Consider the following 20,144-nt stretch of genomic DNA (forward strand, 5'->3'; position numbering starts at 1 on the left):
AAGAACATGGACTCAAAGCTGTAAATGCTGACCACACTAGCAGAGAAGACCAACCAACAGAGTCTGGTGATTCAAGTGTGTAAGTTTATTTGGGGGAAAAGACCATGTTTGATTATTCCCTCATTGCCTTCTGAGAAACAAGTAGTATTTTAAGGATTTTAAGTTAAATTTTAGGATTTTTTAATGTACAGTGAAGGCTCTTTTCTAATCCCTTTGGGGTAAATTTTATTAAAATTTAATAAAAATGTTAAAACAATGATAAATTGTTAAAAAATAATGACCAAAGGCAAAATAATTGTCATTAATTTGAGAATGAGGGCCATATTGAAATTTTAAATTCAGTGTAAAAGTCTTCATCTCTTAACAAAAAAAGGTTTTCTACTACAGAGTCTAACTGGAACGCTACATAGAACAAGAGTTTTCATTTTTCAAGTTCAGTCAGAGAGTAGTCCCAGAAGCTTGGAATTTTTTTTTTTTTTTAACTTACAGAGTACAACATATGGTGGCTATATTTTTCTGTCATAGAATATTATTACACTACCAATGGGAGTGTAATTACACCTTTCCCATATGCCTGTTTCTTATCCTAAGGAAGCAAGGACATAATTAAATTGGGCAATGAAAGAATAAATGTATAGCAGGAGCTTTCCAAATGTTCAGCAGAGCTATCCTGGGACTATTCCTGATTGACAGCTTTGCAACATGCTATACTTGATAATGCTCTTTTCTGAAAACACATATAGCCCATTTTTAGTTGTCCCAGCAGTATCTGCCTTATCCCAGAAGATTTGCCTGTTTCTACAATGGGGAAGTTGCATCAGAAACTGCTTCCACTACCCGCATTTCACTGACTGTATGCCTGAAATCAGGAATAAAGTCACAGACAAAAACAGATATACAGAAAGTCTGACTTTTTCCTGGAACCCAGTAAAAGCCTATCAATAGGTACAGGACACTATGGAACATGATTAAGAAAAATGCAAAACAAACTTTCCTCTTTAAACAACTAAGCCACAGGTTTCTCAATTATAAATATTACTGATTAGATCCAATGGCCTTTTTGTAGATGATTTTATTGTAAAATGTTTATTACATTCTAACAAAAAATTTAAAATCAATCATTTCCCATTTGTAGGACATTCTCACAAAATGTGTGACTAATCCCAGGAAGAAGATAAAAATTACTTTGGCATTGCAAGTTGATATGCTTCTTTGTTTTGATTCAGGAGATCTGATACTCAGGGCGCTTCAGCCATTGATAAACCATATCACCTGTGGCTTTATGCTTCCCTTTTCATAAAATAAAATATTAATATGTATCCCTAATGTTTCAGTTGAATGTTGCAATTAATACACAGTGTCTCTGAAGTACTAACACTTCTGGAAAAAAATATATGTAAATAAAACACTTTATTATTTTTCAACATGATAAATCATTCTCTCTAAATGCAAGACAGATAATGGCCCTGCTTCTCTAGAACAATGATTTCTTACCGATTCCACTGCAAAGCTTGGAGCAATCTTTTCATTAATTTCGTTTAGTTTGTCTGAGAACAGCTGTCTATCTTCTGTGGCCATAATGGATTCAACTGAAGTTCCCAGGACTTTCACACCATATTCCTTGAGCACACCTCTCTTGAATAATTCCACTCCTACAGAACAACAAAATAAATAAATAAATACATAACAATAATAAATAAGCAAAATAAATCTGCTTTTAAAATATCTTATGTTTTCTATAACAGATATCTGAATGCAACTTTAAAAAAAAAAATCTTAACTACAAAAAACCCCCATCGGCCACAAAAGAGTTATACTTAGGGTAAATAAAAGTTTTGAAAGAAAAATTCTGAAGACATTTTAGCAACATATTTTGTTGGTGCTAAAATGTCTTCAGAATTTATTTTTCCAAAATGTTTTTGTTGGTATTGGGCTTTTCAGGTGGCACTAGTGGTAAAGCAGCTACCTGCCAATGCAGGAGGTTTAAGAGATGTGGGTTCGATCCCTGGATTAGGAAGATCCCTTTGAGGAGGGTTTGGCAACCCACCCCAGTATTCTTGCCCGCAAAATCCCATGGACAGAGGAGCCTGGAGGGCTACAGCCCATAGGGTCGCAAAGAGTCGGACATGGCCAAAGCTCCTTAGCACACACACGCACTTTGTTCTTGTTACTATTACATGTATGTTCACTTTTATTCTCAGAATAAAATTCATTATTCTAATTAATAAAAATCATAGGATTACTGTAAGGCTTAAGATTTTAGTATATTTCCTTTCCTTCTAAGGAAAGTCTATTTCTATAATGAACTTCTCTTATTTAAATAATCCCACTGATGTGGGTATCTATCTGGGCTAAAAATTATCAAAATTGTTTGTGTTCCCACTAACTTGACGTCTAATTTTGGCTGCTTTTTACAGTTGATATACACATTACATCACCAATTGCTTCCTGGAACTAGCAATGGGATTCTCAATAATGATCTATTTCTAAAGGTTTAAAACATTTTAAATAGAACAGAGCTTAGACTCAGCAGTTGTGTGAAGGGATGATAGAGAGACTCATCTATGTGACCACGAAAATATATGTGACACATAAGAGCACAGAGCACTTATCAATGTTAATTTTCATTTTTCATTCATAATAGTTCTCAGAGTTTCACTGGAAGCAGAGAAAAGCAGTATCATGGGACAGAGGAGGGGACTCAAAAAAACCTACTTAACTACTGCAAAGCATTAAAGGAAAAGGTTTCCCTTTTGTCCCCCAGCTGTTCTGGGAAATAAACTGGTAATATTCATCATGTAACATTATCGGTGGCTGTCTGCTAAGCTTCCTCACACAGAGGAAAGCTTTTATGAACACATAGAGCTCAACTGTTAAATAAATGAAAACAAATTGTTATATATAAGTACATAAACCAAAACTCTGCAAATAAAAGAACTCACCGCAATTCAGAGCTGTCTGGCCACCCATGCCTAGAATTAACCCATCTGGCCGTTCCGCTTTGATGACCTCTGTGACAAACTGAGGGGTGATGGGAAGAAAGTAGACAGTATCTGCTTGCTTTAAGCCCACTTCATTGGTTTGCACCGATGCAATATTTGGGTTCATCAGGACAGTTTTGACATTTTCTTCCTGAAAGAAACAAAAGGATCTAGAATCTTAACACATGATCTAAAGAGAATAGTCATAATTCAAATGAAGAGTACTATTGGGTAACAAAATTTTAGGTTATTCCATGGGCTGCAGAGATCAGTAACAGGACCATTGTGAATGGAAGTTAAAAGATGGCAAACATTTGGTGAGAGGAAGAAAGAAAACTGCTTGAAAATAAAACTATCCAAAAAGACCTGCTGCTGCTGCTGCTGCTGCTAAGTCACTTTAGTCATGTCCGACTCTTTGCGACCCCATAGACGGACGCCCACCAGGCTCCTCTGTCTCTGGGATTCTCCAGGCAAGAACACTGGAGTGGGGTGCCATTGCCTTCTCCAATTCATGAAAGTGAAAAGTGAAAGCGAAGTCGCTCAGTTGTGCCAACTCTTAGCTACCTCATGACAATCATTCTAAATTCCTTGTCGCTACATGTATCAAGCAAAGCTGGAGATGTTTTCTATAGAATTTGACCAGAGGTCCGCAAATACTACGCAACTTTACAGCTCAATTGACCTTAAAAAAATAAAATATTCTGAGTTTTTCTGAATGAGTAAAATATAAAATGGAAAAAAGACATTAAAACTGCTTCCTTTTCTAACATTTCTTGAAAAATAACATTGAGCGTGTGCTTTAAATGCAAGATAATGTATTCCCATCTAGCTGGAAGCACTGAGAGCCTTCTGCTGGTTTCCATTTTCCTTAGATTTTCATGCCTGCTGTAGTGCTTTGACAAAGAGCATTATACAACTGTTTACACATATAATATAAAAAGAAAATGACCATATGGCAAAGAAAAAGAAAAAAGAAAAATTTGTGTGTATATGTGTATGTGACGATATTCATAGCCCTATCTCATTCCTGACATCTGGCTGCTGCTGCTGCTGCTGCTGCTAAGTCGCTTCAGTCGTGTCCGACTCTGTGCGACCCCATAGACGGCAGCCCACCAGGCTCCCCCATCCCTGGGATTCTCCAGGCAAGAATACTGGAGTGGGTTGCCATTTCCTTCTCCAATGCATGAAAGTGAAAAGTGAAAGTGAAGTCGCTCAGTCATGTCCGACTCTTAGCAACCCCATGGACTGCAGCCCACCAGGCTCCTCCATCCATTGGATTTTCCAGGCAAGAGTACTGCGGTGGGGTGTCATTGTCTTCCCCACCTGACATCTGGAGAGACCCCTAAAATAATTCATGTAGGGTACTAAGGATAATAACTATATAAACCAGGATAAGGGTGACAGTTAGTAAAATAATTATTATGAAATATGGCCTGATGGTTCCTTTTTGTTTACCCATCAACATGTCAATTTTGAACTCTTCTAAAAAGTCAACAAAATATTCAAATGAAAGTATAGAAATCATCCTTGAAAGCCCTACATATCCTTAGGGGAAGGGTCTGGATGAAAAATGAGATATATTTCATGCTACCTTAAATTCAAATAGTGCCTTAAAACTTGTGATGTTATTTTTACTTGATTTACATTATTTTTATAGCAAAACTGTGAAAGAAATTTTCACCTTACAGATGAAGAAATTGAGATTTAACAAGATTAAGTGACTTGCCAAAGATCACACAGGTGATAAAAAACAAAATTAGGACTGTAATCCAAGTCTTAGGATTCAAGTCCTATGTCCTTTCCTCTCTAAAAATGTAAGGAATTGTTTTTCAAAAAGAGTATTATTAACAAAATATTGAATGGATACAGATAGATAAGCAGATGCATTTAAAATATGTTAGAATTTAAATAATTGAGTCCAAATGAAGAACACATCATTAACAGAAGTTATAGAAGTTCTCACTGCTCTAGAAAAGTAACAACAGAAAAGTATATTTGTTAAGTATTTTCTTGAATGTGCTATAAAATGAATATAACTATTTTTATAAATCAAATTACATAGGAAAAGGTCCCATAAATGCATGTAATGAGTTTCTATTCGTTTTAAAACTTAGAAATAATTTCAAACCATTTTAATAAATGTTACATCATTTTTTCTAATATATTTCCAGCTATAATATATGCATGTTTTTAAATATTTAGTTCATAAATTCATCTCTATTAACCTCTTAATTAATTATAGTACTATATCTAATAATTCCTATTCTTCATCTAAAATGTATAACTTTATCTTTTGGATGCAATGCATATAAAAATATTAATACAACCTATGAAAATAGTTCTTAATAAAACTACCAAATAGGATAGAAAATATTGCAGGCTAGTTTAATGTGTTCTAAACTCCAAACACATTTAAATTGTGTTCTAACCAATCTTAACCATTGGACACCCACTAATTATCTATCCAAAGATAAGTTTAACCTCAATACTGTGAAATAGAGGATGAAATGGTTGGATAGCATTACCAACTCAATGGACATGAATTTGAGCAAACTCTGGAAGATAGTGAAGGACAGGGAAGCCTGGCATGCTGCAGTCCTTGAGGTCGCAAAGAGTGGGATACGACTGAGCAACTGAACTGAACTGAACTGTGAAATAAAGCACACTTTGAAAATGTACATAAAAAGCCTATGTGCACGTGGGTGAACACACTGTATGGAGAAGAGTATTAAAAATAAAAACAAATGGAAAGAGTAAAGTAATTGGGGCAGGGGGCTATGTCTATTTTCAACAGACATCTGTTAGGAGAAAAATCTCTGTATATAGAATACTGAATAAAATAAAGAGAAAAAGGAAAAATTTGGCTATCTTTCATGTTGGTTGGCCTCTTGCTGCCTTCCCTATGTAGCTCTCTCCTAGCCAAGTCTCTTGACACCACAAGCCTGTGGCAAGGTCACAGAGAGCACACATTGCCTTTGTTTTTTTGTTTGTTTGTTTTGGGGTTTTGTTTTTGTTTTTTTTTTGTTTGTTTGTTTTTTTACTTTACAATATTGTATTGGTTTTGCCACACATCAACATGAATCTGCCACGGGTGTTCCTGTGTTCCCAATCCTGAACCCCCTTCCCACCTCCCCCCCGACATTGCCTTTGGATGGCCTGATTAACACTAAAATGTGGAATATTCTGTAAATAAGGACACCAAAGAGAAGCCAAGTTAGTTTTTCAACAGAAATAGCATACACATACAGTGAATTATCTACAGGTTTATTTTACTATGATAAAGATGGGGGAGATTTCCAGAGACTGAAGAAACAGGGAGGATATTCTTTGCAACTTAGTTATTAAACCCTCTATTCCACTCAAAAATCCAGTTATATTATCCTGGTAGGTCATCCAGTCCAAGTCACAGACAGTGAAATTAGGTGGCCCACAATAACTTCTAAAGATTGGACAGAAGGCATTGTTGCCTTTACTCTTCTGGTTGGATCGTCCCCATTTCAACCGAAGAGAAGCCTAAAGTATCCCTTAGAATATTCGGAGTACTTTACAGCACCAGGTATGCCCAAATTCTGTCTCACACAAAAGACAAATATGCTTTAAAAGCTCACTGCCTTAACAAGTACTATCTACAGTGTAGACTTATATGTTTTTAGTTTAAATAGGGATATCTTAGGTAATTTTGGAGATCAATCTTCTTAATTTGCAGGTGTGCATAGTTGAGAAAGTTAAAACTCTTGTCTGTGATAAAACTACCTATTTTATATAAGATGTGTAAGGAATAGTGAAGGAAATTAATTATAGTGACTTTGAAAAGAGGTAGTGTCATAAATCTAAATTATAAAATACTAATTAGACTCATTAAAGGGAGTATATTAATTCCAGGAAAGATCACGGTCTCTCACCTTCATGGCTTTTACAGCTTGCGATCCCGAGTAATCAAATTCACCTGCCTGGCCAATGGACAGACCTCCTGATCCTAGGATAAGGACTTTGGAAACCTGTAAGCAATAAAAAAATGACATCACTTTTATTACTAATATGGGAAAATAAGTGATTTTTAAGTATAGTAAATATAAACTATATTGTCTGGCTTTATGTGGGGATTTAAAGTACAATGTTTTGAAATATACATGAGTAAAAAGATCAACAATTTAAACATCTCAAAAAGCAATTTCCAAAGATCATGAAGCTTTTTTCACTTAAACAAAAAATTTTTGGAAGTCTACATTTTATTTAAACATATATAAATATCTAAAAATAACTACATATATATGAAAATGTATATCTATTTGTGTTTATAATAAATATAAATTTTAGATAATTTTTAGATAATCTCCTTAAAATTTATTTGGCTAAATGTATTATTATTCCGTGGGTTTCTGCTGGACAAATAATGGACTTAAACGGAAACAAGCCTGTGAGCCTTTCCTAACAAATGAAGAGAAAACACAGAAGGCAAGGGGAAACAGGGACACCTTTATATTTACATTTTGACTTTACTTTGTGTTTTAATCCAGAAATATTTACAGAAAATACAATAATAAAAAGATTACGTTTTAGCTACATCCTAAAATTCATACAAGTTCTACATATGACTTCAAGCAAGTAATAATACTGCTTATTTTTAACCACAACTGCCAAGCCATTCAGAGGAAGAAGATGTTCTAGGTCACTGCAAGAGACAAGGACTTAGGAAACAGTTTGTATTAATGGAGTGCCTACTATGTGTAATGCAATGTAGAATCCCAAGTTCCCCTTTACCTCACCATTTAAAAAAGGAAGGCATCTGAAAAAGATGAGCTGAGAAAAACACTATATGGTGGATGGCTTTATTAGCTACAGAGAACCTACAGTTTGATTCCACACGGAGTGGCTGGATTACTTCCAACCTCTCCATCTCAGTAAAAGAGGCTGTCATAGAAATATTTAAAACAAACTGTCTAATTCAACTTATCATTTTATGGAAGCATATAAATCAATTATTTTTGTTCATAAGAGGATTTTACATATATATGTGTGTATGTGTGTATATATATACACATATATATAATATACATATATATGTACATGTATGTACCTATTTATACATATATAATACATATATGTGTATGTGTACATATATATAATACATATATATATGTATTATATATAGTTAAAAATACAACTACAGCCTTCTATATATATGTATATGTACATATATATACATATATATGTTTATATATAGTTAAAAATACATCTACAGCCTTCTACATTTTATGTAATAATCATGTGGGTGTGCCTTAACTTTGAAAGAAATGAGTGAAGCCTTTTCATATTAACATACATATTCAAACAAGTCTTAGGCTATATTAATCCTTATCTATCTGCTCTTTAGAGGTAAAATAATATTATTCCATTCATGATGTTAAATAATAGATCTTCTAGTTAAAAAAATGTGATCATTATAATGACCGTAGTCTGAACTGTATCTCAAGCACACATCGGGCTCTGGTTTATTGAGTAATGGACAATTCATCAAATTTGAAATTAAATTAAATCTTATTCCTTATTAAATTATTTTTATTAAAAATGTTCTAGAAGAGGTGAACTTTAAAAGACATGATTTTTAAATCACAACATGAAGATTCCAGTGAACATCCAATGACTCATGTAGAGCAGACCAAATAGTTAGCTGCTAAAATGATGGGTGATTGCAATATTACCAATCATCTTTCATAGACATCAAAACAGTTTACTTCATTCACTTAATAAAGGCATCACACAACAGAGAAAATCCAAAATACATACACCAAAAAGAAGCCCACACATACTGACCTCAACTCGAGATGCTACTAGGCCTGGCTTCGGGAGTACTGATGTAATGGTGTTTCCTTTCTCCTTCTTTATCAATGAGAAAAAGGAATCAAACAGGTACTAGAAAAAATAGAGCCAACTAGTTAGAATTTGCAAAACTCACAAAACTGTCACTTAGAATACAGTATGTCCAGTTCAACTTGAACATTAGATAAGCAACAAATAACTTTTTAGGATAAGTATTCCTATGCAATATTTGTTTGGGGGTGGAGGTTGCCAAAGCTAGCAAAACTAAATATTTATTACTATAAGAATTAGATCAAATAAACACTTCTAACTGCTCATGTCAAATTCTATTAAAAGAACATTTTCAGCAGACTATGAACATTTCAGATAATGCCTTCTGAGAATGTCATTTTCAGCCCCTTAATTATGAAGAATTTTCTTCTTCTAAATAAAACTCTAGCTATGCAAAAAAAAGAAAAAGAAAAAAAGGAAGCTATACTACTTATGCACCCTACTGTGAGAACTAACTGGATTTTTAAATTGTCTACCAGGTCTAAAAATATCTCTAAAGATTGTGTTACATATACAAATATTTTCTAAGATTCATAAGCTTTACAATGAATTTATTTCCACTGTTGCACTAGACATGACAAATTTCAACAAATATATTCATTTTGCAACTATTTGGCAGAAAAAAAGAACTGAGACCAGATATCACATATTTTAATTTCAGTGTTCGTAATCTGAAGTAGGCAAATAAGAGGCAAATAATCTAAATTTTAAGTTAAAAAAGTATTTAGCACACATTAGGCAATAGATGTGTATGTATGCAACTAATGTTATTTTTGAGTATAGATAATGTTGTACTGACTTTGGCTATTAAGAACCATTCTTTCCTAATAATATTAAAACAAGAACAAAGTATAAATATCTGAAAAGGGCAATTCAGGGATGAGGAGGTAGAGTCTACAAAGGGAAAATTCCTATTCTCCTCTTCATTTTGCCTAGCTGTCTTTTCTGAGAGCATCTGCTGACAAGGAAAAATTGCCAGTATCACTATTGCAGGCCATGTACAAGAGGAAGAGTCACTTCAGACTTCCCAGACTTTTCTGAATATCTCCACAAGCCCTTTTTGGAAAAATGTTCTTGAACACTGAAGCAAAAACTCACACGAAATAGTAAAAATATTAAATTTAAAACAAAACTCCTCTAGGCATTCCTTATGGTTCTTTGCTTAAGCCATCTGACTCATATGTGTGTGCAAGCATACCTTCCCCACTCCCCACAACCCTGCTCTTCTTCTTGCTCCTGCTGCTGTTTATTTTCCCTTTATGCTACACAACCAGTTGCCATAGGGATTTTCGTGAAGTCACAGATGGGGGATTAAAATTTCATTTCAGTTATGAGAACCAGAGAGCAAGAGGGAATTCATTTGCATAGTGCAACAATTGTAAATTTCAGAACTAAATATATTAAAATGATAATCATTTAAATAAAAATCACATTGCGTAGTTTCTTAAGGGCTTTCCGACTTCAAATTTTAAAAAAGATTGAAGTTTCCTCCATGATATTCATGGGGAAATTTTTCAAACAACACAGGCATTATCAAAGCACTCTTTTTAAGAATGTTTTTGTACCGAGACCACCTAGGTAATTATTTTGGTTTCTCAATTTTTCACATAAGTATATTTCTGATTTTAAAAAATTTTAATATGTAATAGACCTCATCTTTCTGACATACCTCAGTGTCTGTTGGCCCTGGGCCAACTTCTGGGTGGAACTGCACACCAAAGAAGGGTTTGCTCTCATGCATAATCCCCTGAAGGAATAAGAAATCGGAAGAAATTCATACAGTAACAATGAATGTCATGCAGGAATAGGTATGAATCAGTGGACAATGAAGTTCAAATTTTCAAAACTAAGTTAAAAGTTTGAGAATGTTCTAAAAATAAACAGTACTAATAAAAATAGGCCAATAAAGACTCAACTGATGTGGTTCCCCTATTTAAAAAAAAAACTAGCTTGTTCTATAACATTTCAGGCCCCTCTAGGCTCTGATCAGAATCACTTAAATCCTCTTCTTTTAACCAACTCCTAAATTACTTCTCCAAGGGTTTCTCAAAGGCTACTTCAGTGTTGAGTTGCAGAGACATGCATAGACTGGTCCCAAACAGATCTCCTTTCACCAATCACCCATTAGCAATGAATGTGTAAAACAATCATTGATTAACCATTCAAATTGTGGGTCTTTAATGAGTCAACTGATAAGGGAATAAGACAGAAAAAAATTACTTTTTTAAAAAGCAGAGGGCTATGGAAAATAATCTATAACAAGAATTATTCCACATACATACCCTAGAAAAGCCCACATAATTAAGGGAAAGGTATTTGCAAAACAGAGTAATAAAACTCCTGAATTTCTCTTCACTCACTTACCTCGTTTGTTTGATCATTAACATTCACAAAAAGCGGTTTCCAGCCAGTAGGAAGGGTGCTGTCCAGGGCATAGCCATGATTCTGAGCAGTAATGAAAGCCTGTCTGTTTGTGATATTCAAAACAGGTTGATTCTGCCCTCTGGATAGAAAAGGTGAAAAAGAATAGAAAAGAAAAAGCAAAGAAAATAATATAAATGCATTAGATGTAAAATAGAGAGTAATTCGTATACACTAATAATGAGAAAGTAGAAGAAGAAATTAAGGAAACAATTCCATTCACCATTGCAACAAAAAGAATAAAATACTTAGGAATATATCTACCTAAAGAAACTAAAGACCTATATACAGAAAACTTTAAAACACTGATGAAAGAAATCAAAGAGGACACTAATAGATGGAGAAATATACCATGCTCATGGATCGGAAGAATCAATATAGTGAAAATGAGTATATTACCCAAAGCAATTTACAAATTCAATGCAATCCCTATCAAGATACCGGCGATATTTTTCACAGAACTAGAACAAATAATTTCAAGATTTGTATGGAAATACAAAAAACCATGAATAGCCAAAGCAATCTTGAGAAAGAAGGATGGAACTGGAGGAATCAATTTGCCTGACTTCAGGCTCTACTACAAAGCCACAGTCATCAAGACAGTATGGTATTGGCACAAAGACAGACATATAGATCAATGGAACAAAATAGAAAGCCCAGAGATAAATCCACATACATATGGACACCTTATCTTTGACAAAGGAGGCAAGAATATACAATGGAGTAAAGACAATCTCTTTAACAAGTGATGCTGGGAAAACTGGTCAACCACTTGTAAAAGAATGAAGCTAGATCACTTTCTAACACCGCACACAAAGATAAACTCAAAATGGATTAAAGATCTAAATGTAAGACCAGAAACTATAAAACTCTTAGAGGAGAACATAGGCAAAACACTCTCTGACATAAACCACAGCAGGATCCTCTATGATCCACCTCCCAGAATTCTGGAAATAAAAGCAAAAATAAACAAATGGGATCTAATTAAAATTAAAAGCTTCTGCACAACAAAGGAAAACATAAGCAAAGTGAAAAGACAGCCTTCCGAATGGGAGAAAATAATAGCAAATGAAGCAACTGACAAACAACTAATCTCAAAAATATACAAGCAACTTATGCAGCTCAATTCCAGAAAAATAAACGACCCAATAAAAAAATGGGCCAAAGAACTAAATAGACATTTCTCCAAAGAAGACATACGGATGGCTAACAAACACATGAAAAGATGCTCAACATCACTCATTATAAGAGAAATGCAAATCAAAACCACAATGAGGTACCACTTCACACCAGTCAGAATGTCTGCGATCCAAAAATCTGCAAGCAATAAATGCTGGAGAGGGTGTGGAGAGAAGGGAACCCTCCTACACTGTTGGTGGGAATGCAAACTAGTACAGCCACTATGGAGAACAGTGTGGAAATTCCTTAAAAAATTGCAAATAGAAATGCCTTATGACCCAGCAATCCCACTGTTGGGCATACACACAGAGGAAACCAGAATTGAAAGAAACACATGTACCCCAATGTTCATCGCAGCACTGTTTATAATAGCCAGGACATGGAAACAACCTAGATGTCCATCAGTAGATGAATGGATAAGAAAGCTGTGGTACATATACACAATGGAGTATTACTCAGCCATTAAAAAGAATACATTTGAATCAGTTCTGATGAGATGGATGAAACTGGAGCCGATTATACAGAGTGAAGTGAGCCAGAAAGAAAAACACCAATACAGTATACTAACACATATATATGGAATTTAGGAAGATGGCAATGATGACCCTGTATGCAGGACAGCAAAAGAGACACAGATGTGTATAGCGGACTTTTGGACTCAGAGGGAGAGGGAGAGGGTGTGATGATTTGGGAGAATGGCATTGAAACATGTATAATAACATGTAAGAATCGAAATGCCAGTCTATGTCTGATGCAGGATATGACACGCTTGGGGCTGACGCGCGGGGATGACCCAGAGAGATGTTGTGGGGAGGGGGGTGGGAGGGGGGTTCATGTTTGGGAACGCATGTACACCTGTGGTGGATTCATGTCAATCTATGCCAAAACCAATACAGAATTGTAAAGTAAAAATTAAAAATAAATAAATTAATTAAAAAAATTAAAAAAAAAAAATTAAGATTCAAAAGTTTCAATTGCTTAGTGAAAAATTACTCCATGAGAAAAATCACAGATTCTTAATCCTAATAATTTTAGCAAAAAAAAAAAAAATCAGTTCAGGAAGCTTTGTTGTATGCTAAATATCAGGTCTATTAAACTTATATGATCGGTTTTAAAAAAGGGGAATTGCACTCATAACAAAAAAGTTAAGATATGCTTACTAGCTTAGAGATAGACAAATATAAACAATTTCTTTTAAGGCTGCTACAGTAATTTTAAAGCCAAAAGAGAGTACTTGGGGGATAATAAAGAGGTTACTCCTCAGTCCTGAATTATTTTGAATTATACTTCATGTGGAGGGTGGACTGGGAGGGAAAGTTCCACGTTGAATAAATTAACATCATTTAGGGTAAGGAAGTAAAACCAATAGGATCTGAAGATTTCTGGGTTCTTGAGTTACACTAGTTTTATAATATTGTCAGCAGCAGCAGTGATCTGAAATCAAGCTCAAAATCTGAAATATTTCCCTTGGAATATCATTTGAGTATTATAACTTCAATTTAAGTCAAGGAAAGGAAAATAACTTTAAATTATGACAAAGTTATTGTTAGAGAAGGCTGCCTTTCCAAAATGTGATAAAAATGGTATCAGGTAGTCAGACAACTGTGAACCATGTAATAGTGTGGTTATCTATTTATTCTGAAGAAAGCGGCATGTAAGTTCTCTAAGCCTTTTTGGTTTGGTTACTAACAGTATTTCAGAGCCAGTCTGACATGTAAACAGAAGCATAACTGCCTTACCTGTTGGCCATGGACATCTTGTAGACTTGGGCACCAGCAGCCAATCCTGTTATTAAATTTCCTGTACTGATTCCAAACAATGGTTCCTTGCGATCACTCTCCAAGATCTAAATTAGCAAAAATACTTTATTACTCCAAAAGATCAGGTCCAAAATATATATATATATACAACCTCTGAAAGAAGTAAAATGAAGCATTTCCCCCCCTTAATTTACAAGGTAAAGAAAATAGTAATTGAATAAAAAGTTAGATTATGAATAAGGACAGGATTGACAATTTGCAAGCATCAAAATTCAATAGAATGTACTTAACATCCAGACTAAATTAAATTTAGTTTACTATTTCTCTAGAAATTCGAAAGTCTTGTAGGTCCAAAGGTCATGGTGAGTAACACAAGTTTTCATTTTACAATTGTTCAGACAACACATTTGGAAATCGGACTCTAGCTCTCAACACTCAAGGACACAATCCCAGTTGCTCTGCCTGAAGGTCTTTGCTCTTTCTCCTGTAGAACTCTCACCTGGCTTGTTCCCCCTATACACTATCTGTGCTGACACTACCTCAAAAGTCACAAACAGAAGTATGAAAAATATTTTTGTATAAATAAAGTATATTACAGAACAGACTCCCTCCAGTTCATACACAGACACACACTCTCCCGGTTCACTATACCTTTTTTACATTCTGAATTAGTGGTTGTGCAAGAGCTGGGTTACCAGGTCCTCCAGCAATTAAAAGCCCATCATACTCCATCTTGGTGAAATCATGATTCCAAGGTACTACATGCACTTCTGCCCCTCGCTGGAAAAGAAACACGAGAATGGTCAACTGGGGACTTCCCTGGTGTTCCACAGGGAGTATGGGCTCGATCGTTGGTTGGGGAGCTAAGATTCTCATGGCCAAAATAAGAAAACATAAACAACAGAAGCAATTTTCTAACAAATTCAATAAAGACTTTTAAATGGCCCACATCAAAAAAAAAAAGAAAAAAGAAAAAAAAAGTTTACAAAAGAATTTAATAGTATTTAATAATTCAATTTAATAATATTTTTCTTTGCCAAAGTGCTTAACCTTCTCTTGGCTAAGTATTCCCAAAAGGGAAGAGAAACAGAGCACATGATTCAGATAAATAATGCTGAGCAAAAATTCTTTAGGGTGACATATTTTGTGTGGTGGAACTGAAAGCGACTCTACAATAAAATGTGGAAAAAAATAACATTTAAGTTTTGATTCTAAAAAAATAGATAATGCACTTTCCCATACTTCCTCTCACTTCAGGAGGTTGCAAACCTAAAGGCTTCATGACTGGGCACACAAGAACACAGGTTATCTTCACTTATTCCAGGAAAGGGAGTGGCAAAACAGAAGATAAACCTATTTCCTCCAGTATTTATTTTGGTCCACCTCTCACCTTTTTCAGTTCCTCATTTTTTTATCTTACCAAATTTTAATCAGCCTTCTTTCCTGGGTTTTTTCATATTTATATTCTAATAGAAAAATTAGAACTTTTCTATACAAAAGTGGATGGAAGATGGCTTTGATTGTTTTGCTAGAAGCCCTTAGCAAGTCAAGAATTTGAGAGAAAGAAGTTTCTTTGGAAAAGTTTCCCAGAAATACTAATAGCAAGCAACATGGTGAAAGACCCTAATAAGGTATGCATTATCAATCAGATACCACAACGCACAAATAGAGCTTTGGATCACTGGGGAACTCTGAGAGCCAATATAGAATATTCACCTAAAAACAGCCTACCCATGTGGCACAGGAGCTGGGAAATTGACACTGTCATTGACTGAGGCTGCTCCAGGGATCATTAATTCTATATCATTTCCTGCCTGCCAGCAGCCTCCAACCAACCAAAGAGAGCCCTCAGGCAATGAGATGCAGACACTTGCAATTGGAAGATGGACAAGACGGCTTAAAATGATAAAATAAGAGGGCCGTATGGCTAAGCCATCTACAGCATCTACTGTTTATGAGTCCACGCACATTTTTGTTAATAAAATTAATCAGTGCTTGTGCCATGTCTCAGAATGTCAATCAATAAGTGAAAAGAACAGTCAATATTTTCTTCTGTGTGTTGTAACCTTTGAATGTTTTTTGTTTTTAATAGCAATCTACATCTCTAATTTTAACAGGGATAAATGTATTATCTCATAGACCAAAGGCAGCGAGAATATATCCTCTGACATTCTGAGAAAGTATACAAGCTTTCTCTGAAACAGAGAAAATCAGATTAATACAAATGATCAGTATTACAAACCCCCATCCTTGAGATGGAACAAATTACTTACCTTTACTAATAAGCGGATTACATTGTTTTTTATCCCACAGTCTACAGCTACCACTTTCATGGGATTTCCTTTGCCATACACCTTGACATCCTGCCATTTTAAAAACCAGAGTCAGAGGGAATGTCCAGCCATGAACAACACATCAGTATCATAAACACATCTCAGGATGCTCTGCACTTGGTAACAGATTGATAGCTAACTACTAGGGAGTGGTTGGCAGTTAACAATCAGTTTGTAAGAAAGACATAGCAAATACCACAAACTCTATCTTGTTCATGAGAACAAAGTATTTTGCTGTTTGGTATGAAATGTTGATTACAGTAATAACAATTATCCCTAAGAAATTGGTTGCTTCCATAATTAACAAACATTTTTTTCCCATGTTTTGCCTCATTAACAACCAGTAGCAATGGGATTTCCAAGTATTATTGCCTGATTCAGCACTAAACAGATGTAATAATAGATACATCATGCTTTAAACACCTCTTGATCCTCAACTTGCAATAAAGTTTGGATGAGGTAGAGCTATTGTGCATGAGGCTTAGGAAGTGGGGCTAATGGATAAAATCAGTCTTAGTCAGAGGAACTGCTAAGCTAGTGTAGACCACTGGTCCCTTTAGGTTACTGTGTAATCATTTGCATTTAAATGGTAGACTTCATAAAAGGATCCCAGAGCATATCATAATCATTATGTACGTTTTAAGCACTGCTTGGAGTCAGATCCATTTTCACAGGCATTTACCCAAGAAGCAGTTCCCCAAAGTCATAAAAGAAGAAATAATAGAAATAGAGAGAGAGAAAGCCTAGAGGGCTGGGTGCCTTCACTGGTTCCAGCTTCAAGAGTCAGCAAACACACTCTGAATTTAGGATGATTTCGAAGTTTCTTAAAAGTTTTAGATGAAATTTGCAATCTGGTCTCTTCACAAACGCACCATATACCCTCTGTACAGAGTAAGCAAGACCTCATAGAAACAGGAATACATGAATTTGCTAGGACTCTCCAAGAGAGGAATACATTATGCAGTGTTTTTCAACCTTATTTGACCATAGCATTTTTTTAAGGTGACTTTCTCCAGGCCAGTGCTTCTCACATTCAGGAAATGCTACCCCAAGTTAGTTCTAAAGTCTAATAAAATTCTATAAAAATAACCCTCTATCATGCTGTGTCTCATCTCCTCATAGGGAAGGGAAGGGAAGTGAAGTTGCTCAGTTGTGTCTGACTCTTTGCAACCCCATGAACTTTAGGCTCCTCTGTCCACGGGATTTTCCAGGCAAGAATACAGGAGTGGGTTGCCATTTCCTTCTCCAGGAGATCTTCCAAACCGAGAGATTGAACTCGGGTCTCCAGCATTGCAGGCAGATGCTTTGCAGTCTGAGCCACGAGGGACGTCCTCATAGAGAAGTGTGTTGAAATCTCTATCTCCTATTTGTTTGCTGCTGCTGCTGTCTTTTCAGTCGTGTCCAACTCTGTGCGACCCTATGGACTATAGCCTGCCAAGCTTCTCTGTCCACGGGATTCTCCAGGCAAGAATACTGGAGTGGGGTGCCATGATCTCTACCAGGGGATCTTCCTGACCCAGGGCTCAAACCCACATCTCTTACGTCTCCTGCATTGGCAAGCAGACTCTTTACCACTACCATCATCTGGGAAACCCTCTGTTTGTCTAAGCCACCTTCTTTCTCCTATTTGTCTAAACCATCTTGCTGTTTCTTTTCCTGCTATGCCTGGTCAGTCTGGGCTTTCATGACTTTTGTCCGAATTAACTGCAATAACTTTCTAGTTACCTGCTCTTTTATCCAGTTTATTTTGCTCCAAAATGTTGCTGATTTTGGAGTTCAGTTGATTCATTGAGTCAATGACACTAAACCCTCTAGCTCTAGCCCCGTCCATCTCCACTCAACTTTAGCCAAATGTGAACAGCTGTATTTGTGAACCTGTTGGTCAGACACACCGAATTAAGCATAACTTTTCAAACACACCGTATTGTTTCACTCCTCTGTGCCTTTCAACACATGCCATTTCCTCTGCCTAAAACAAAGCTCTCCTAGTTCACCATCTACTGACTTACTCTTTATGTCTCACGACAAGCCTGGATCCTCTGCAGGGCCTCCCCTAATCTACCTCTTTAATTGGATGTTTCCCCACACATGACCTTATGGTGTCTTGTGCACACTCCAAGGACAGCATTTATTATAGTACTTGCTCCATGATGATTGCTTGTTTGCATACCCCGCCAAACTCTACGGTCCCCAAGAACAGAAACTATAGCCCAAGAGACTCACAACTTTAATCAATATCAACACATGTATTGATTTTGTAGAATACTTGGATGTATTGTATGCCTTCTTGTAAATATACAATATACATATCTCACTTTGGAGTGATATAGCTGTCCCGAAGAACACTTAATTTTTGAAGTGAGCTATAATACACTAAATTTTCAGTGTGCACAGGAATTCTTTTCCCTGCACAAAATAACCCCAGATTCTCATTACAATATTGGGTCTGAATTCTATAAACTGCTTTCAACTCTCTGGCAGACCATTAGCTCTGTACCTATCTTTGGCAATTGTCACTGTACCTATCTTTGGCAATTGAATGACCCTTGTACTTGACATTTTAAAGTCTTAAGTGAAGGAACCACAAAAAGAAATAAGAAAAATTAAAATAATAGTAAACAGACTCTAAATCAAGCCATGCAAGTTCCCTATAAGTAGAAGTTGCTAACTTTAAATGCACTGTTTTTGCAATATATCAATTTATAACTGTTTTCCCTTCAATTCTGATGCTTGTGGAAGATGATTTTTGCTTAAATGTAGATTTTGGTATTATAAAATAGAAAGGTCTAAAGGGGATAAAATAAAACCACAAAATATGAAAAAAATCTCTCACCTTGGTTGAAACCTCAGCAATCAAATTCTGCTTATTTGGATCCACAAAATCCACAGACTGACCTTCAAATTCAATCTTCCCAAGCATGGTACCCTATCAAATTAAAAAATTAGAGTTAACAGGGGGCAATGATGCAGGTGCTGGCAGGATAAATTCACAGGAACTTACACAGCTGCTCCAATATTTAGATGTCTTTATAACTACTCTTAACCATCAGCAGATCTTCATCTTCTCAACTTGGAAAGATGAAGCAGTTTGTATGGTACATTTTGGGAAGCATGCTCGGTAGTAAAATTACTTCTTTTAGGGCTGAGATAGTCACCTGGGGTAAGTGAAGTCAAAGGATAACAGAATTTGGGTTGCCAGGAAGTGCAAATCAGAGTATTTAGTGTACTTATGACCTAAAACTATTTCGTTAGCTATGTGGCAAGATAATAGATTGAGAAAAAGAAAGGAAATCTAAAACTTGCTGAAAATTGAAACAGAATGGAAATATTTTAAAGAGTAAAATTCACATGCAAAAAAAAATGTGAAATGTTGTATAAGTCACAAACTTTGAGAAATGGCAATGAAAGTTTCATTTTTTACATATGCTAATAAGGGCTTGAACTTTAGAGAAGGCTTAACCTTCTATAAAGTTTTCACAAATTAGCTTTACTAGCCAGAACATGACAGATGTTTTCATATTATTTTTTGCTGTCCTGAGATTAGCTTATTTATTGGTAAATCTAGTTTGGCCTATTTAGAAAAATGTTATATTATGTTT

General features: G+C 35.4%; 1 protein-coding gene across 1 annotated transcript in view; it reads right to left on the reverse strand.

Annotated features, from left to right (window-relative positions):
• The window catches only part of CPS1 (carbamoyl-phosphate synthase 1), a 141,065-nt gene that overhangs the window by 86,303 nt on the left and 34,618 nt on the right, over nucleotides 1–20,144 (reverse strand). The window contains exons 6-15 of the mRNA XM_040228582.1: nucleotides 19,379–19,471; nucleotides 16,486–16,575; nucleotides 14,864–14,992; nucleotides 14,192–14,298; nucleotides 11,217–11,355; nucleotides 10,522–10,599; nucleotides 8,796–8,894; nucleotides 6,884–6,979; nucleotides 2,943–3,132; nucleotides 1,495–1,652 (exon numbers count right to left, since the gene is read on the reverse strand). Of these exons, the coding sequence (XP_040084516.1) occupies nucleotides 1,495–1,652; nucleotides 2,943–3,132; nucleotides 6,884–6,979; nucleotides 8,796–8,894; nucleotides 10,522–10,599; nucleotides 11,217–11,355; nucleotides 14,192–14,298; nucleotides 14,864–14,992; nucleotides 16,486–16,575; nucleotides 19,379–19,471 (1,179 nt within the window). The remainder of the gene's footprint in view (nucleotides 1–1,494; nucleotides 1,653–2,942; nucleotides 3,133–6,883; nucleotides 6,980–8,795; nucleotides 8,895–10,521; nucleotides 10,600–11,216; nucleotides 11,356–14,191; nucleotides 14,299–14,863; nucleotides 14,993–16,485; nucleotides 16,576–19,378; nucleotides 19,472–20,144) is intronic.

The sequence above is a fragment of the Oryx dammah genome, unplaced genomic scaffold (assembly GCF_014754425.2).
Source record: "Oryx dammah isolate SB20612 unplaced genomic scaffold, SCBI_Odam_1.1 HiC_scaffold_27, whole genome shotgun sequence".
Taxonomy (NCBI): domain Eukaryota; kingdom Metazoa; phylum Chordata; class Mammalia; order Artiodactyla; family Bovidae; genus Oryx; species Oryx dammah.